Source organism: Loxodonta africana, chromosome 11 (genome assembly GCF_030014295.1).
Source record: "Loxodonta africana isolate mLoxAfr1 chromosome 11, mLoxAfr1.hap2, whole genome shotgun sequence".
Classification (NCBI taxonomy): domain Eukaryota; kingdom Metazoa; phylum Chordata; class Mammalia; order Proboscidea; family Elephantidae; genus Loxodonta; species Loxodonta africana.
The window spans coordinates 13,437,401-13,451,517 of NC_087352.1; the positions used below are offsets into that span (position 1 = coordinate 13,437,401).

The 14,117-nt window shown below is 52.9% G+C and overlaps 3 protein-coding genes across 3 annotated transcripts; all 3 read right to left on the bottom strand.

Moving 5' to 3' along the window:
• Nucleotides 1-1,898: 1,898 nt before the first annotated feature.
• LOC135232664 (melanoma antigen preferentially expressed in tumors-like) lies at nucleotides 1,899-3,362 on the bottom strand. Its single transcript, XM_064293144.1, has one exon. The coding sequence runs from the start codon at nucleotides 3,360-3,362 to the stop codon at nucleotides 1,899-1,901; it is 1,464 nt and encodes a 487-aa protein (XP_064149214.1).
• Nucleotides 3,363-6,579: 3,217 nt separating this feature from the next.
• On the bottom strand, nucleotides 6,580-8,043 carry LOC135232665 (melanoma antigen preferentially expressed in tumors-like). Its single transcript, XM_064293145.1, has one exon. It carries the CDS (start codon nucleotides 8,041-8,043, stop codon nucleotides 6,580-6,582), a length of 1,464 nt encoding a protein of 487 aa, XP_064149215.1.
• Nucleotides 8,044-11,260: 3,217 nt separating this feature from the next.
• On the bottom strand, nucleotides 11,261-12,724 carry LOC135232666 (melanoma antigen preferentially expressed in tumors-like). Its single transcript, XM_064293146.1, has one exon. It carries the CDS (start codon nucleotides 12,722-12,724, stop codon nucleotides 11,261-11,263), a length of 1,464 nt encoding a protein of 487 aa, XP_064149216.1.
• Nucleotides 12,725-14,117: the final 1,393 nt, after the last annotated feature.

The window sequence follows — 14,117 nt, forward strand, 5'->3', positions numbered from 1 at the left end:
TCACAAAATCAAATGAGAATGAAAGAACATCCTACCAGAACTCTGGGACACAGCAAAACCAGTGCTCAAAGGTCAATTTATACAGATAAATGCACACATCCAAAAAGAAGAAAAGGACAAAATCAAAACATTAACCTACAACACGAAAAAATAGAAAGACAGCACCAAAACAGGCCCTGCGACACCACAAAAAAAAGCAAATAAAACTTTGAACGGAATTAAATGTAATAATGAATAGAGAAACAACTGAAAGAGTTAATGAGAACAAAAGCTGGTTCCTTGAAAAGATGAACAAAATCCATAAACGACTGGTCAAACTGACAAAAGGAAAACAAGAGAGGAAGCAAATAAACTGAAGAAGAAATGACATACGTGATATCTCAACAGACTGGGGAGAGCAGCACAACTTGACAAGGAAAGGCATGGATCCTGCATAGATACATCTAAACTCCCTGAAGAAACAAATGACTGGTGTGACAGTTGGAGACGTTGGTCTCAGGGGTCATGTAGCTCAATTGGCAATGCAGAGTGTCATGGATCGAATTTGGTCCCTAAAAAACATCTGTACCACTTTGGCTAGGCCACAATTCCCAGTACGCTGTCATCCATTTTGCGATTGATAAAATTTCCTTTCTGTTTTAAATCCCCCTGTCAACTGATTGGCTGCTCATGGCAGACCTCATCACGGAAGTCAGTCTGTAATCTTCGATCTCATCATGGAGATGATTGTACTATTCCATGACTGCAAAACTACAAACCATCTACCGAACCACTCAGGATAAGGGAACAGCTAAGTTCGCACACCACCTTACCCATCACCATTCCACACCTGTAAAGCCTACATGCCCCTCAGTGGCTCCCTCACTTTGGAAACCATTTGAGAACAACGGGTTTGGTTGGGGGTTTGTCTGTTTCTTTGCTTGTTCATTTGGAAGGCTGTACACAATACTGGGGAGAGCAGCACAACTTGATCAAGGAAAGGTCATGGATGATTCCTAGATACACCCAAACTCCCTGAGGGAGCGAATGACTGGCCTGACAGCTGGGGACCGTGGTCTCGGAGAACATGTAGCTCGACGGGCAGAACAGAGTGTCGGGGATTCACTATGGTCCCAATAGAATATCTGTATCACTTTGCCTAGGCCACGATTGCCAGGATGCTGTCCTCCATTTTGTGAATTGATGCAACTGGCCTATGTATTGGAAATCCTAATCTCTGGCCCTGCCGAACGAGGCAGCATTGGGCCCTGTTGAGGAGGCTTAGGGTGGGATGTAAAACCCTTTCTGAGATCACATCCTGATCCCAATGGAAAGAGAGGTTCCCTGGGGAGGGCCTGCGTCACCTTTTGTCTTCCAAGAGATGAAAGGAGAGACGAGCGAGCAGAGAGCCGGGGACGTCACAGCACCAAGAAAGCAGCGCTGGGAAGAGAGCGTGTGCTTTGGACCCGGGCTTCCTGCACGGACAAACTCCCAGGCCAAGGGAAGACTGATGACAAGGATCTTCCTCCAGAGCCAACAGAGGGAGAAAGCCTTCCCCGGAGCTGGTGCCCCGAATTTGGACTTCAAGGCTACTAGGCTAGAACAACCCCGAGTCGATGGCCCCCGGACACCCTTTCAACTCAGTATGGAAGTCACTCCCGAAGTTCACCCCTCAGCCAAAGATTCCACTGACCCTCAAACCAAAGGAGACCAAATGGGCACACCAGTCCAGGGGCACGAATGAGAAGGCAGGGGGTGACAGGAGAGCCGGTAACGGGATACCCGAGGTGGAGAAAGGGAGAGTGTTGCCGTACCGTGGGCTTGGCGATAAATGTCACAACACAATATGTGTATGAATTGTTTCATGAGAAACACGTCTGCCCTGCAAGCCCTCGTCTAAAGCACGAGTGAAAATGACATCAGGCCACGCAATAGAGGAGAATCACATCATAGGTCCAGGCGCTGTCGCTGAACAATAAGACCGAATTGGGCCGCCCTAAGTCCTGCAGTATCAGTCTCAGCTCGGCCAGAGAGCGTCGAAGATTGCCCAGGTCGACGGTGCCTTGGAGGCCCACATAGCACTCCAGAGGGACAGGAAAAAGTCCGAGTCTGAACCTGCTCAGCAGGACGGTGTGCCGCAGCAGGCTCTGCAGGGCCGCAACGGACACTGGGTTTCCACGGAAGCTGAAGCTGGTGAGCTGGGAGCAGTGGCCCAGAGCAGGCAAGATGGACATGAGCTGGGAGTCCCTGATCCCGCACCCATCTAATGCCAGGCGGTGGAGGGTGGCTGAGGCTCTCTCTAGCACAACTTGGAGGAACTCGGGACTTAAGGCCATCACGTTGACCTCACTCAAATTCAGGTACCTTAGGTGGCTGGTGTTCAGGCAGGACGCCAGGTGGGTCAAGTCAGACTCCAAAAGCAAGCAATTAGTCAGCGAGAGGGTCACCAAAGGGCTCTTCAGGCACCTGAGCACCTGGTCTAGGCGGCCTTCCAGGAAGAAGACAGAGTCTAGGTGGAGCTCCTGGAGCTGGTGCAGACTGAGCAACTGAGCGCTGAACTGGGAAAGTAGCTTGTCCACTCCCTCCGCCGCCCAGGGAATGAAGGAGATCGTCATGATGTGAGAGACGCGCAGTCTGCTCACATTCACCATCTGGCTGAGGTGAGGAGCAAAGCTGGCCAGGGTGAGCAGGTCCCAGTGGCCATTCACTTCTACCTCTTGGACACAGTCCAGCTGCACCATTCTCAGGATCTTCTGAATGTGTCCGAGTGACATATCAAGAAACTCCAGCTTCCTACAGCACAGCTGTGGCAGACCTTTTCCCTGCTTGACCCTCTTCATGAGGAAGGTGAGGAATTCATCGGGGGTGGCTTTCCGGAGACAAAAGTCTTCTAGGAGCACCTGCACAGGGGCCAAGAGCTCTTTCTCCTCCTTCCTTGAGTCGTCCACTTTTGGCCTCTTCGTCTTAGGCTGGGCGGCCTCCGGCTCCTCCAACGAGCGCACGGAGGACCAGTCCCAGGTTCTAGGCGCTACGTCCCAGAAGTTGGTATTAGCATTCAGCCGTAAATCCAGCACTTGCAGTTTCCATCTTCTGGGGCGGATCTTGTGGGCAAGCAGGTCATCGAGCCCATCCAGCGCAGCTTTTAAGATGTCCTGCTGAGGCTGCTGAGCCTTCATCAGAGCCCCCAGGGCAAGGTGGCTGAAGGGCCAGGCCCGCACCATTGCCTTCAGAGTCTCGCTGTGTCTCCCAGCAACAGCCTCCAGGAACAAGGGCAGGAAGAGTTGCGCGGGCAGTGACTCCAGAGAGGCAACGGCCAAGGCTTCGTTCTGCAGCAGGCTCTGCTTGGCAAGGTCCAAGAGCCTGGCTGGGCTTCGGCTGCTCATGCCGATCGATATGTGCTCCAAAAGCAATCCTGACCTGAGCTGGGCGGGAAGGGTCTTCTAAGGCCTCGGGGAGAGCCAAGGTGATGACTCCAGCACTCCGTGTTCTGGGTCCCTCCTTAGCTCCTCAGAAGCCTTTCGAAAGAAACCTGTCTGCTTTCAAGCCACGGTGGTAGGGTCTGGCAAGTCCAAAGTTCATGGGTCAGATGTCAGGCTGGAGGCTTCTCCTGATTCACGTAGCTGCAGGGGCTGAAGAACCCAAGATCTGCTGGCCAGACCGCTGCAACAAGCTCACGGGCCGCAAAGGAGCAGGAATCCGACGTCAGCAGGGAAGACCGCCGCTGGCTGCCTCAAGTCCCAAGAACCGCAGGGCAGCTGGTGACGAGCTGGATGCAGGATCCTGAGTGAAGGCAGCCTTGCACGAACAGCCCCCTATATACTGGAGGCAGGCCACTCACACACACGCACACACACCCCCCTCCAACAAATCCCCCTCTCAACTGATTGGCTGCTCAGGGCAGATCTCATCACCGAAGTCAGTGCCTAATCTTCCATCTCATCACGGAGATGATTGCGTTAGTCTGTAACTGCCAAACAAGAAACGATCTACCGAACTACTCAGGATCACGGCACAGCTCAGTTCGCACACCACCTTACCCAACACCATTCCCCACCGGTCAAGCCTACATCGTCCTAGGATGGCCTCAGCGGCTCCCTCCTTTTCCTCTCACTCATTTTCTGAGTAGAAAAGACATTCCCCTTTGAACTTGTGGAAGTTTCACCATCATCTGGGTTATCCCGGGGAACGGTCGTGGGGTTGCTAGTCAGAAAACGAGTGAGAGTTTTCGCTAGGGGCCTTATTTCTTTTTTTCCCCACACGTATGTCACGAAAACGTCTCCCTGTTTCATGAATCTGTCAACTCTATCAAATCGATCGGCATTTGGGTCCACATTTTCTGGCACATGCAGCCCCCGATTTAGTTGAGGAAACACCCCAGCTAACCCTTTCAGGGTCAAATGTTTTGACAGTCTATCTCCTCCCTCTTCTCTCATGAGGTCTTTCCTCTTTAACATTTCTTTCATCCTCAGAATCCATTAAGTCCTTATCATGGATCAAATTTCCACCCCCCACCCCCACCTCTATGCCTCCACTTGGCTAGGCCAGGGTTCCCAGAATTGTGTGGTTGTCCTTTTTCTGATTGGATGTTATGATACTGTGTTTTGTCAATCCTGCCCTCCAAGATGTTAATGAGGTGGGATTAGAGGCAGTTATTTGAATGAGGCAGGACTCAAATACTGCGTTAGCTTATATCCGGAGTCAATCTCTTTTGACCCAGAGTCCTTTCTCTGACAAACGCCTAGACCCAGGGGAAGATCGTTATGGAGGATCTTAATCCAAGAGCTGACCGAGAGAAAGAGAGAGAGAAAGAGAACTTTCCCCTGAAGCTGGGGCCCTCAACTTGGACTTGTACCCTCCTAAACTGGGAGAGAATACATTTCTCCGAAAGCCATCCAGAGTGGTTTCTCTTTCTTAGAAGCACTAGATAACCGAGAGAGTCCTGATTGGTCAGTTTCCCTTCTTCGTGATCTATCTGCCTTTCCACACCGGCGAAATCAGGTTCTAAATTCAGCGTCCTTGCCAGATGGACGACTTTTCCCCGATCTCTTCCACCATGTTATCCCCCCCTGATGCTTGGAGCAAGTTGACTCAACTCCCTCCAACTCATCACATGCACACAACTTCTCTTGAAAGAACTATGCTACGGGGTCTCTATGAGTCCGGTACATCACACAAGGGAATAGCACGCAATGACAAAGCACAGTGAAGCATCCGCGACACTTCTCACAACATGGATGAATGTGGAAGGCATTCTGTTGAGTGAAATCAATCAATCCCAAAAGGACAGATAAATACACCCAGAACAACTCATGAAAAGGTTTACCAAGAGAAAGAAACAATCTTCTAGGGAGGGGAGGGGAGGCGCGGGAAGGGAAAAAAAACTAACTAGACAAGAGATAAGTGGTGCCTTTTTTTTCGGAGAAGGGTAAGACAGCACACGGTGGAACCCCGCTGGCCCAGTGGTGAAGATCTCGGCTGCTAGGCAAAAGGCTGGCAGTTCAACTCCACCAGCGGCTCCTTGGAAGCCGTATGGGGCAGTTCTACCCTTTCCTACAGGGTTGCGATGAGTTGGAAACCACTCGAGAACAACGGGTTTGGTTGGGGGTTTGTCTGTTTCTTTGCTTGTTCGTTTGGTAGGCTGGACACACTACTGGGGAGAGCAGCACAGCTTGACCAAGGAAAGGTCATGGATGATTCCTAGATACACCCAAACTCCCTGAGGGAGCGAATGACTCGGCTGACAGCTGGGGACCGTGGTCTCGGAGAACATGTAGCTCGACGGGCAGAACAGAGTGTCGGGGGTTCACTTTGGTCCCCCTAGAAGATGTGTGTCACTTTGCCTAGGCCACGATTGCCAGGATGCTGTCCTCCATTTTGTGAATTGATGCAACTGGCCTATGTATTGGAAATCCTAATCTCTGGCCCTGCCGAACGAGGCAGCATTGGGCCCTGTTGAGGAGGCTTAGGGTGGGATGTAAAACCCTTTCTGAGATCACATCCTGATCCCAATGGAAAGAGAGGTTCCCTGGGGAGGGCCTGCGTCACCTTTTGTCTTCCAAGAGATGAAAGGAGAGACGAGCGAGCAGAGAGCCGGGGACGTCACAGCACCAAGAAAGCAGCGCTGGGAAGAGAGCGTGTGCTTTGGACCCGGGCTTCCTGCACGGACAAACTCCCAGGCCAAGGGAAGACTGATGACAAGGATCTTCCTCCAGAGCCAACAGAGGGAGAAAGCCTTCCCCGGAGCTGGTGCCCCGAATTTGGACTTCAAGGCTACTAGGCTAGAACAACCCCGAGTCGATGGCCCCCAGACACCCTTTCAACTCAGTATGGAAGTCACTCCCGAAGTTCACCCCTCAGCCAAAGATTCCACTGACCCTCAAACCAAAGGAGACCAAATGGGCACACCAGTCCAGGGGCACGAATGAGAAGGCAGGGGGTGACAGGAGAGCCGGTACCGGGATAGCCGAGGTGGAGAAAGGGAGAGTGTTGCCGTACCGTGGGCTTGGCGATAAATGTCACAACACAATATGTGTATGAATTGTTTCATGAGAAACACGTCTGCCCTGCAAGCCCTCGTCTAAAGCACGAGTGAAAATGACATCAGGCCACGCAATAGAGGAGAATCACATCATAGGTCCAGGCGCTGTCGCTGAACAATAAGACCGAATTGGGCCGCCCTAAGTCCTGCAGTATCAGTCTCAGCTCGGCCAGAGAGCGTCGAAGATTGCCCAGGTCGACGGTGCCTTGGAGGCCCACATAGCACTCCAGAGGGACAGGAAAAAGTCCGAGTCTGAACCTGCTCAGCAGGACGGTGTGCCGCAGCAGGCTCTGCAGGGCCGCCACGGAGACTGGGTTTCCACGGAAGCTGAAGCTGGTGAGCTGGGAGCAGTGGCCCAGAGCAGGCAGGATGGACATGAGCTGGGAGTCCCTGATCCCGCACCCATCTAATGCCAGGCGGTGGAGGGTGGCTGAGGCTCTCTCTAGCACAACTTGGAGGAACTCGGGACTTAAGGCCATCATGTTGACCTCACTCAAATTCAGGTACCTTAGGTGGCTGGTGTTCAGGCAGGACGCCAGGTGGGTCAAGTCAGACTCCAAAAGCAAGCAATTAGTCAGCGAGAGGGTCACCAAAGGGCTCTTCAGGCACCTGAGCACCTGGTCTAGGCGGCCTTCCAGGAAGAAGACAGAGTCTAGGTGGAGCTCCTGGAGCTGGTGCAGACTGAGCAACTGAGCGCTGAACTGGGAAAGTAGCTTGTCCACTCCCTCCGCCGCCCAGGGAATGAAGGAGATCGTCATGATGTGAGAGACGCGCAGTCTGCTCACATTCACCATCTGGCTGAGGTGAGGAGCAAAGCTGGCCAGGGTGAGCAGGTCCCAGTGGCCATTCACTTCTACCTCTTGGACACAGTCCAGCTGCACCATTCTCAGGATCTTCTGAATGTGTCCGAGTGACATATCAAGAAACTCCAGCTTCCTACAGCACAGCTGTGGCAGACCTTTTCCCTGCTTGACCCTCTTCATGAGGAAGGTGAGGAATTCATCGGGGGTGGCTTTCTGGAGACAAAAGTCTTCTAGGAGCACCTGCACAGGGGCCAAGAGCTCTTTCTCCTCCTTCCTTGAGTCGTCCACTTTTGGCCTCTTCGTCTTAGGCTGGGCGGCCTCCGGCTCCTCCAACGAGCGCACGGAGGACCAGTCCCAGGTTCTAGGCGCTACGTCCCAGAAGTTGGTATTCGCATTCAGCCGTAAATCCAGCACTTGCAGTTTCCATCTTCTGGGGCGGATCTTGTGGGCAAGCAGGTCATCGAGCCCATCCAGCGCAGCTTTTAAGATGTCCTGCTGAGGCTGCTGAGCCTTCATCAGAGCCCCCAGGGCAAGGTGGCTGAAGGGCCAGGCCCGCACCATTGCCTTCAGAGTCTCGCTGTGTCTCCCAGCAACAGCCTCCAGGAACAAGGGCAGGAAGAGTTGCGCGGGCAGTGACTCCAGAGAGGCAACGGCCAAGGCTTCGTTCTGCAGCAGGCTCTGCTTGGCAAGGTCCAAGAGCCTGGCTGGGCTTCGGCTGCTCATGCCGATCGATATGTGCTCCAAAAGCAATCCTGACCTGAGCTGGGCGGGAAGGGTCTTCTAAGGCCTCGGGGAGAGCCAAGGTGATGACTCCAGCACTCCGTGTTCTGGGTCCCTCCTTAGCTCCTCAGAAGCCTTTCGAAAGAAACCTGTCTGCTTTCAAGCCACGGTGGTAGGGTCTGGCAAGTCCAAAGTTCATGGGTCAGATGTCAGGCTGGAGGCTTCTCCTGATTCACGTAGCTGCAGGGGCTGAAGAACCCAAGATCTGCTGGCCAGACCGCTGCAACAAGCTCACGGGCCGCAAAGGAGCAGGAATCCGACGTCAGCAGGGAAGACCGCCGCTGGCTGCCTCAAGTCCCAAGAACCGCAGGGCAGCTGGTGACGAGCTGGATGCAGGATCCTGAGTGAAGGCAGCCTTGCACGAACAGCCCCCTATATACTGGAGGCAGGCCACTCACACACACGCACACACACCCCCCTCCAACAAATCCCCCTCTCAACTGATTGGCTGCTCAGGGCAGATCTCATCACCGAAGTCAGTGCCTAATCTTCCATCTCATCACGGAGATGATTGCGTTAGTCTGTAACTGCCAAACAAGAAACGATCTACCGAACTACTCAGGATCACGGCACAGCTCAGTTCGCACACCACCTTACCCAACACCATTCCCCACCGGTCAAGCCTACATCGTCCTAGGATGGCCTCAGCGGCTCCCTCCTTTTCCTCTCACTCATTTTCTGAGTAGAAAAGACATTCCCCTTTGAACTTGTGGAAGTTTCACCATCATCTGGGTTATCCCGGGGAACGGTCGTGGGGTTGCTAGTCAGAAAACGAGTGAGAGTTTTCGCTAGGGGCCTTATTTCTTTTTTTCCCCACACGTATGTCACGAAAACGTCTCCCTGTTTCATGAATCTGTCAACTCTATCAAATCGATCGGCATTTGGGTCCACATTTTCTGGCACATGCAGCCCCCGATTTAGTTGAGGAAACACCCCAGCTAACCCTTTCAGGGTCAAATGTTTTGACAGTCTATCTCCTCCCTCTTCTCTCATGAGGTCTTTCCTCTTTAACATTTCTTTCATCCTCAGAATCCATTAAGTCCTTATCATGGATCAAATTTCCACCCCCCACCCCCACCTCTATGCCTCCACTTGGCTAGGCCAGGGTTCCCAGAATTGTGTGGTTGTCCTTTTTCTGATTGGATGTTATGATACTGTGTTTTGTCAATCCTGCCCTCCAAGATGTTAATGAGGTGGGATTAGAGGCAGTTATTTGAATGAGGCAGGACTCAAATACTGCGTTAGCTTATATCCGGAGTCAATCTCTTTTGACCCAGAGTCCTTTCTCTGACAAACGCCTAGACCCAGGGGAAGATCGTTATGGAGGATCTTAATCCAAGAGCTGACCGAGAGAAAGAGAGAGAGAAAGAGAACTTTCCCCTGAAGCTGGGGCCCTCAACTTGGACTTGTACCCTCCTAAACTGGGAGAGAATACATTTCTCCGAAAGCCATCCAGAGTGGTTTCTCTTTCTTAGAAGCACTAGATAACCGAGAGAGTCCTGATTGGTCAGTTTCCCTTCTTCGTGATCTATCTGCCTTTCCACACCGGCGAAATCAGGTTCTAAATTCAGCGTCCTTGCCAGATGGACGACTTTTCTCCGATCTCTTCCACCATGTTATCCCCCCCTGATGCTTGGAGCAAGTTGACTCAACTCCCTCCAACTCATCACATGCACACAACTTCTCTTGAAAGAACTATGCAACGGGGTCTCTATGAGTCCGGTACATCACACAAGGGAATAGCACGCAATGACAAAGCACAGTGAAGCATCCGCGACACTTCTCACAGCATGGATGAATGTGGAAGGCATTCTGTTGAGTGAAATCAATCAATCCCAAAAGGACAGATAAATACACCCAGAACAACTCATGAAAAGGTTTACCAAGAGAAAGAAACAATCTTCTAGGGAGGGGAGGGGAGGCGCGGGAAGGGAAAAAAAACTAACTAGACAAGAGATAAGTGGTGCCTTTTTTTTCGGAGAAGGGTAAGACAGCACACGGTGGAACCCCGCTGGCCCAGTGGTGAAGATCTCGGCTGCTAAGCAAAAGGCTGGCAGTTCAACTCCACCAGCGGCTCCTTGGAAGCCGTATGGGGCAGTTCTACCCTTTCCTATAGGGTTGCGATGAGTTGGAAACCACTCGAGAACAACGGGTTTGGTTGGGGGTTTGTCTGTTTCTTTGCTTGTTCGTTTGGTAGGCTGGACACACTACTGGGGAGAGCAGCACAGCTTGACCAAGGAAAGGTCATGGATGATTCCTAGATACACCCAAACTCCCTGAGGGAGCGAATGACTCGGCTGACAGCTGGGGACCGTGGTCTCGGAGAACATGTAGCTCGACGGGCAGAACAGAGTGTCGGGGGTTCACTTTGGTCCCCCTAGAAGATGTGTGTCACTTTGCCTAGGCCACGATTGCCAGGATGCTGTCCTCCATTTTGTGAATTGATGCAACTGGCCTATGTGTTGGAAATCCTAATCTCTGGCCCTGCCGAACGAGGCAGCATTGGGCCCTGTTGAGGAGGCTTAGGGTGGGATGTAAAACCCTTTCTGAGATCACATCCTGATCCCAATGGAAAGAGAGGTTCCCTGGGGAGGGCCTGCGTCACCTTTTGTCTTCCAAGAGATGAAAGGAGAGACGAGCGAGCAGAGAGCCGGGGACGTCACAGCACCAAGAAAGCAGCGCTGGGAAGAGAGCGTGTGCTTTGGACCCGGGCTTCCTGCACGGACAAACTCCCAGGCCAAGGGAAGACTGATGACAAGGATCTTCCTCCAGAGCCAACAGAGGGAGAAAGCCTTCCCCGGAGCTGGTGCCCCGAATTTGGACTTCAAGGCTACTAGGCTAGAACAACCCCGAGTCGATGGCCCCCAGACACCCTTTCAACTCAGTATGGAAGTCACTCCCGAAGTTCACCCCTCAGCCAAAGATTCCACTGACCCTCAAACCAAAGGAGACCAAATGGGCACACCAGTCCAGGGGCACGAATGAGAAGGCAGGGGGTGACAGGAGAGCCGGTACCGGGATAGCCGAGGTGGAGAAAGGGAGAGTGTTGCCGTACCGTGGGCTTGGCGATAAATGTCACAACACAATATGTGTATGAATTGTTTCATGAGAAACACGTCTGCCCTGCAAGCCCTCGTCTAAAGCACGAGTGAAAATGACATCAGGCCACGCAATAGAGGAGAATCACATCATAGGTCCAGGCGCTGTCGCTGAACAATAAGACCGAATTGGGCCGCCCTAAGTCCTGCAGTATCAGTCTCAGCTCGGCCAGAGAGCGTCGAAGATTGCCCAGGTCGACGGTGCCTTGGAGGCCCACATAGCACTCCAGAGGGACAGGAAAAAGTCCGAGTCTGAACCTGCTCAGCAGGACGGTGTGCCGCAGCAGGCTCTGCAGGGCCGCCACGGAGACTGGGTTTCCACGGAAGCTGAAGCTGGTGAGCTGGGAGCAGTGGCCCAGAGCAGGCAGGATGGACATGAGCTGGGAGTCCCTGATCCCGCACCCATCTAATGCCAGGCGGTGGAGGGTGGCTGAGGCTCTCTCTAGCACAACTTGGAGGAACTCGGGACTTAAGGCCATCATGTTGACCTCACTCAAATTCAGGTACCTTAGGTGGCTGGTGTTCAGGCAGGACGCCAGGTGGGTCAAGTCAGACTCCAAAAGCAAGCAATTAGTCAGCGAGAGGGTCACCAAAGGGCTCTTCAGGCACCTGAGCACCTGGTCTAGGCGGCCTTCCAGGAAGAAGACAGAGTCTAGGTGGAGCTCCTGGAGCTGGTGCAGACTGAGCAACTGAGCGCTGAACTGGGAAAGTAGCTTGTCCACTCCCTCCGCCGCCCAGGGAATGAAGGAGATCGTCATGATGTGAGAGACGCGCAGTCTGCTCACATTCACCATCTGGCTGAGGTGAGGAGCAAAGCTGGCCAGGGTGAGCAGGTCCCAGTGGCCATTCACTTCTACCTCTTGGACACAGTCCAGCTGCACCATTCTCAGGATCTTCTGAATGTGTCCGAGTGACATATCAAGAAACTCCAGCTTCCTACAGCACAGCTGTGGCAGACCTTTTCCCTGCTTGACCCTCTTCATGAGGAAGGTGAGGAATTCATCGGGGGTGGCTTTCTGGAGACAAAAGTCTTCTAGGAGCACCTGCACAGGGGCCAAGAGCTCTTTCTCCTCCTTCCTTGAGTCGTCCACTTTTGGCCTCTTCGTCTTAGGCTGGGCGGCCTCCGGCTCCTCCAACGAGCGCACGGAGGACCAGTCCCAGGTTCTAGGCGCTACGTCCCAGAAGTTGGTATTCGCATTCAGCCGTAAATCCAGCACTTGCAGTTTCCATCTTCTGGGGCGGATCTTGTGGGCAAGCAGGTCATCGAGCCCATCCAGCGCAGCTTTTAAGATGTCCTGCTGAGGCTGCTGAGCCTTCATCAGAGCCCCCAGGGCAAGGTGGCTGAAGGGCCAGGCCCGCACCATTGCCTTCAGAGTCTCGCTGTGTCTCCCAGCAACAGCCTCCAGGAACAAGGGCAGGAAGAGTTGCGCGGGCAGTGACTCCAGAGAGGCAACGGCCAAGGCTTCGTTCTGCAGCAGGCTCTGCTTGGCAAGGTCCAAGAGCCTGGCTGGGCTTCGGCTGCTCATGCCGATCGATATGTGCTCCAAAAGCAATCCTGACCTGAGCTGGGCGGGAAGGGTCTTCTAAGGCCTCGGGGAGAGCCAAGGTGATGACTCCAGCACTCCGTGTTCTGGGTCCCTCCTTAGCTCCTCAGAAGCCTTTCGAAAGAAACCTGTCTGCTTTCAAGCCACGGTGGTAGGGTCTGGCAAGTCCAAAGTTCATGGGTCAGATGTCAGGCTGGAGGCTTCTCCTGATTCACGTAGCTGCAGGGGCTGAAGAACCCAAGATCTGCTGGCCAGACCGCTGCAACAAGCTCACGGGCCGCAAAGGAGCAGGAATCCGACGTCAGCAGGGAAGACCGCCGCTGGCTGCCTCAAGTCCCAAGAACCGCAGGGCAGCTGGTGACGAGCTGGATGCAGGATCCTGAGTGAAGGCAGCCTTGCACGAACAGCCCCCTATATACTGGAGGCAGGCCACTCACACACACGCACACACACCCCCCTCCAACAAATCCCCCTCTCAACTGATTGGCTGCTCAGGGCAGATCTCATCACCGAAGTCAGTGCCTAATCTTCCATCTCATCACGGAGATGATTGCGTTAGTCTGTAACTGCCAAACAAGAAACGATCTACCGAACTACTCAGGATCACGGCACAGCTCAGTTCGCACACTACCTTACCCAACACCATTCCCCACCGGTCAAGCCTACATCGTCCTAGGATGGCCTCAGCGGCTCCCTCCTTTTCCTCTCACTCATTTTCTGAGTAGAAAAGACATTCCCCTTTGAACTTGTGGAAGTTTCACCATCATCTGGGTTATCCCGGGGAACGGTCGTGGGGTTGCTAGTCAGAAAACGAGTGAGAGTTTTCGCTAGGGGCCTTATTTCTTTTTTTCCCCACACGTATGTCACGAAAACGTCTCCCTGTTTCATGAATCTGTCAACTCTATCAAATCGATCGGCATTTGGGTCCACATTTTCTGGCACATGCAGCCCCCGATTTAGTTGAGGAAACACCCCAGCTAACCCTTTCAGGGTCAAATGTTTTGACAGTCTATCTCCTCCCTCTTCTCTCATGAGGTCTTTCCTCTTTAACATTTCTTTCATCCTCAGAATCCATTAGGTCCTTATCATGGATCAAATTTCCACCCCCCACCCCCACCTCTATGCCTCCACTTGGCTAGGCCAGGGTTCCCAGAACTGTGTGGTTGTCCTTTTTCTGATTGGATGTTATGATACTGTGTTTTGTCAATCCTGCCCTCCAAGATGTTAATGAGGTGGGATTAGAGGCAGTTATTTGAATGAGGCAGGACTCAAATACTGCGTTAGCTTATATCCGGAGTCAATCTCTTTTGACCCAGAGTCCTTTCTCTGACAAACGCCTAGACCCAGGGGAAGATCGTTATGGAGGATCTTAATC